Source organism: Sinocyclocheilus anshuiensis, unplaced genomic scaffold (genome assembly GCF_001515605.1).
Source record: "Sinocyclocheilus anshuiensis isolate Anshui unplaced genomic scaffold, SAMN03320099.WGS_v1.1 scaffold85, whole genome shotgun sequence".
NCBI classification, from domain to species: domain Eukaryota; kingdom Metazoa; phylum Chordata; class Actinopteri; order Cypriniformes; family Cyprinidae; genus Sinocyclocheilus; species Sinocyclocheilus anshuiensis.
The window spans coordinates 890,009-892,726 of record NW_015536800.1 but is presented as its reverse complement, the minus strand read 5'-3'; the positions used below and the strand labels follow the sequence as shown (position 1 = coordinate 892,726).

Here is a 2,718-nt window from a genome sequence, read left to right as displayed (position 1 = left end):
TTAAATTGTGTTCCGAAGACGAACGTAGCTTTTACAGGTTTGGAACGACATGGGGGTAGGGTGATTTATGACAAAATTTTCATTTTGGGGTGGAGTATCCCTTTAAGTCTCAGTCAGCTGTTAACCCAGTAGCCGCTCAGACGATTTACTGACGAAGTAAGTCTGATTCAAACTAGGGGTCGACCGATTATCGGCCTGGCCGATTATCGGCGCCGATATTAAGCATTTTTATGATTATTGGTATCGGTCATTTTCAAAACCCATTCGCTGATAAAATAACTTCATTTTGAAACGCTATATTTGGCTCTGATGCAGTCTGTCAGAACTCACCACTCTGTGGCCTAAAGCAGTCTCCGCCCACCACCCATCTGATTTGTTGGGAGTCATGAGTCCGACCAATCAATGCAATTTAATTGCACTCATGCCACCTCTGAGCCTCATTGAATGTCTGAAAATGTACCTACAAGCCACTTTTGTGTTCTTTTTGTGCCACCTCTGTAGTACAAATTAATTTTTCATTAATACTAATTTCATGATTGGTAACTTATTTGTCTTATTCTACTTCTTATTATATTGTTTTAAATAGAAATTTTAAAAAGCTTATAAACATACATTTTTGAATTTTACAGATGAAAATGATGCCATTGCAAAGGTAAAAAGAAAATGCCCCTGTAAATCACTTCACCTCATATTAGGAAGGCTAATTTTTGATCATTGATCAGAAGGTGCTCCTTCATTTTTTTTAATTAGGAGGACAAGCGCTCTTGATTACAAGAAGAAAAACACTGCTCTTAAACTGGGTGTGTGACAGGTATGGCTGAGGAATGGGGTTTGGCCGAGGAAACATTTTCAGTCAAAAGATTTTTTTTTTTGCTTTAACCCCCGACTACTACAACAGTTATTACAACTTTTGTTTAAAAGAATAATCACACAATACGCTATTTCTTCCATGTTTTAATTTTAATGGTAAACCCTTTGTAAAGTTTAACTCTTTAAAATAAAGAGTTTACTGTGGGAGTACTACACTCAACCAACACCAGGGAAGGCAGTTTTTGTCAGAGCCCTTGTTATTCTTAATTTTGGCATAAATTTTCATTTTTACACCAGACATATATATCGGTTCAAAATATCGGTTATCGGTCTACTTGATCTGTAATAATCGGTATCAGCATCGGCCCTGAAAAACACATATCGGTCAACCCCTAATTCAAACTACTAAATCACAAATGAGTTTGAGGCCATTTCACAAATCCTAAAAAGTACCACTTTATAAGAGTAATTTGTTCACAAATCGGCCAATTTTCAATGATTGTCGACAACTGCAGTCTGGAGCGCTGTGATATCTGATGTGCCTTACCCGACGTGTGTCCCTGTCTCCCATGTGACTGCTGTGAAAGCTCTATCGTTCCATCAATCTGAAACATTTTCAAGTCCTCTTCATCCAAGGCAATATCTCCCCAAAATACAGCTGGAAAAAGAAACAGAGAAGGATATTATTAGAGGACACAAACACACTCTTTGGCAGCACCATAGATTGATGGTCTATGTGCTGGCAGACACGTCTGAAACTCAGATCAGCGTGGCCTGAGCTATTGACTGATGCTAATTTAAGGTTTGCTGCATATGCGATCGATTGACAAGTTAACATGAGAGGAAACATCTTAGGTTGTCAACTTGCCCTTTGCTCTCGCACCCTCAAATCCTGATTAAAAATTAATAAGCAGATGTCGGGGAACATGTATATACATCCTGTTGCAATCTGACCAACACTGTTCACATAATGTCCGTATCGCACTTGTCCTAACATTCCTAACGTTCAGCTACAGTCATGACATCATACATCCTTAAATTATCCTGTCGGCAAGGTCTTAGAGATGGCCATGAAAAAGAAGATAATATTGGGAACTATGCCATTTGTGTGTGCGAGTAGTTTTGGCAGGGAATTCACTCCTCAACCTTGATATAAAACAATAAACAATGAAGATTATGCTTTAAGCTATCTTGATTGTTCCATATTGGAATAAACTCTGCCCTTGTGCATGCATGTGTGTGCGAGTGTGTATATGCGTATGTACACGTAACAGTGAACTGCACCTTTAGGCCACCACTATTGTTTCTAATGCATTGTTTGTGTGTATGCGCACATGTGTATACAAGCATCCTTCCCTCCTCCATCAACTCCTCAGACAATATTCAGCTTTAATCCGTGATTGTGATCCGTATCACATTCATATAAAGCTGGAGTCTCCTCTGGATCACACCCTTCATAGAGGACTGATATTAGCGATGATCTAACCCCACCCCATTTATCAGTGGGACTCTGAAACAATCTAAAACAAAATGAGCATTAAAAATTTCACTTTCCCATCACAAAAAATATATTTTTTATTAATTTAAAATTTATAATTTTTATATTTAGATTACTGTGTTTAATTTAAAAAAAATGTTTATATTTTACACTGTAAAAAATCCATAAAATTTACGTAAAAAAAAGGCAGCTGTGGTTGCCAGAATTGTACTGTAACAAATATGGTAGCAACATTTTAGTTTTTACGGTTAACTTAAATTTACATTTAAATACATTTAATACAAATACATTTCAATTTTATCAACTGATATAATGTTAATATACCAACCTACTGAAGTACTGAAATCTGTTTTCTACCTTTGTAATACACTGATAACCACCAAATGCAGGTGGTGATGAGAAAGTCACAT

General features: G+C 36.9%; 1 protein-coding gene across 1 annotated transcript in view; it reads right to left on the bottom strand.

The window, feature by feature from the left end:
• LOC107656041 (dorsal-ventral patterning tolloid-like protein 1) overlaps window positions 1-2,718 on the bottom strand; it is a 57,313-nt gene that overhangs the window by 34,509 nt on the left and 20,086 nt on the right. Inside the window, exon 2 of the mRNA XM_016443699.1 lies at window positions 1,358-1,468. Coding sequence (XP_016299185.1) covers window positions 1,358-1,468 — 111 coding nt within the window. The remainder of the gene's footprint in view (window positions 1-1,357; window positions 1,469-2,718) is intronic.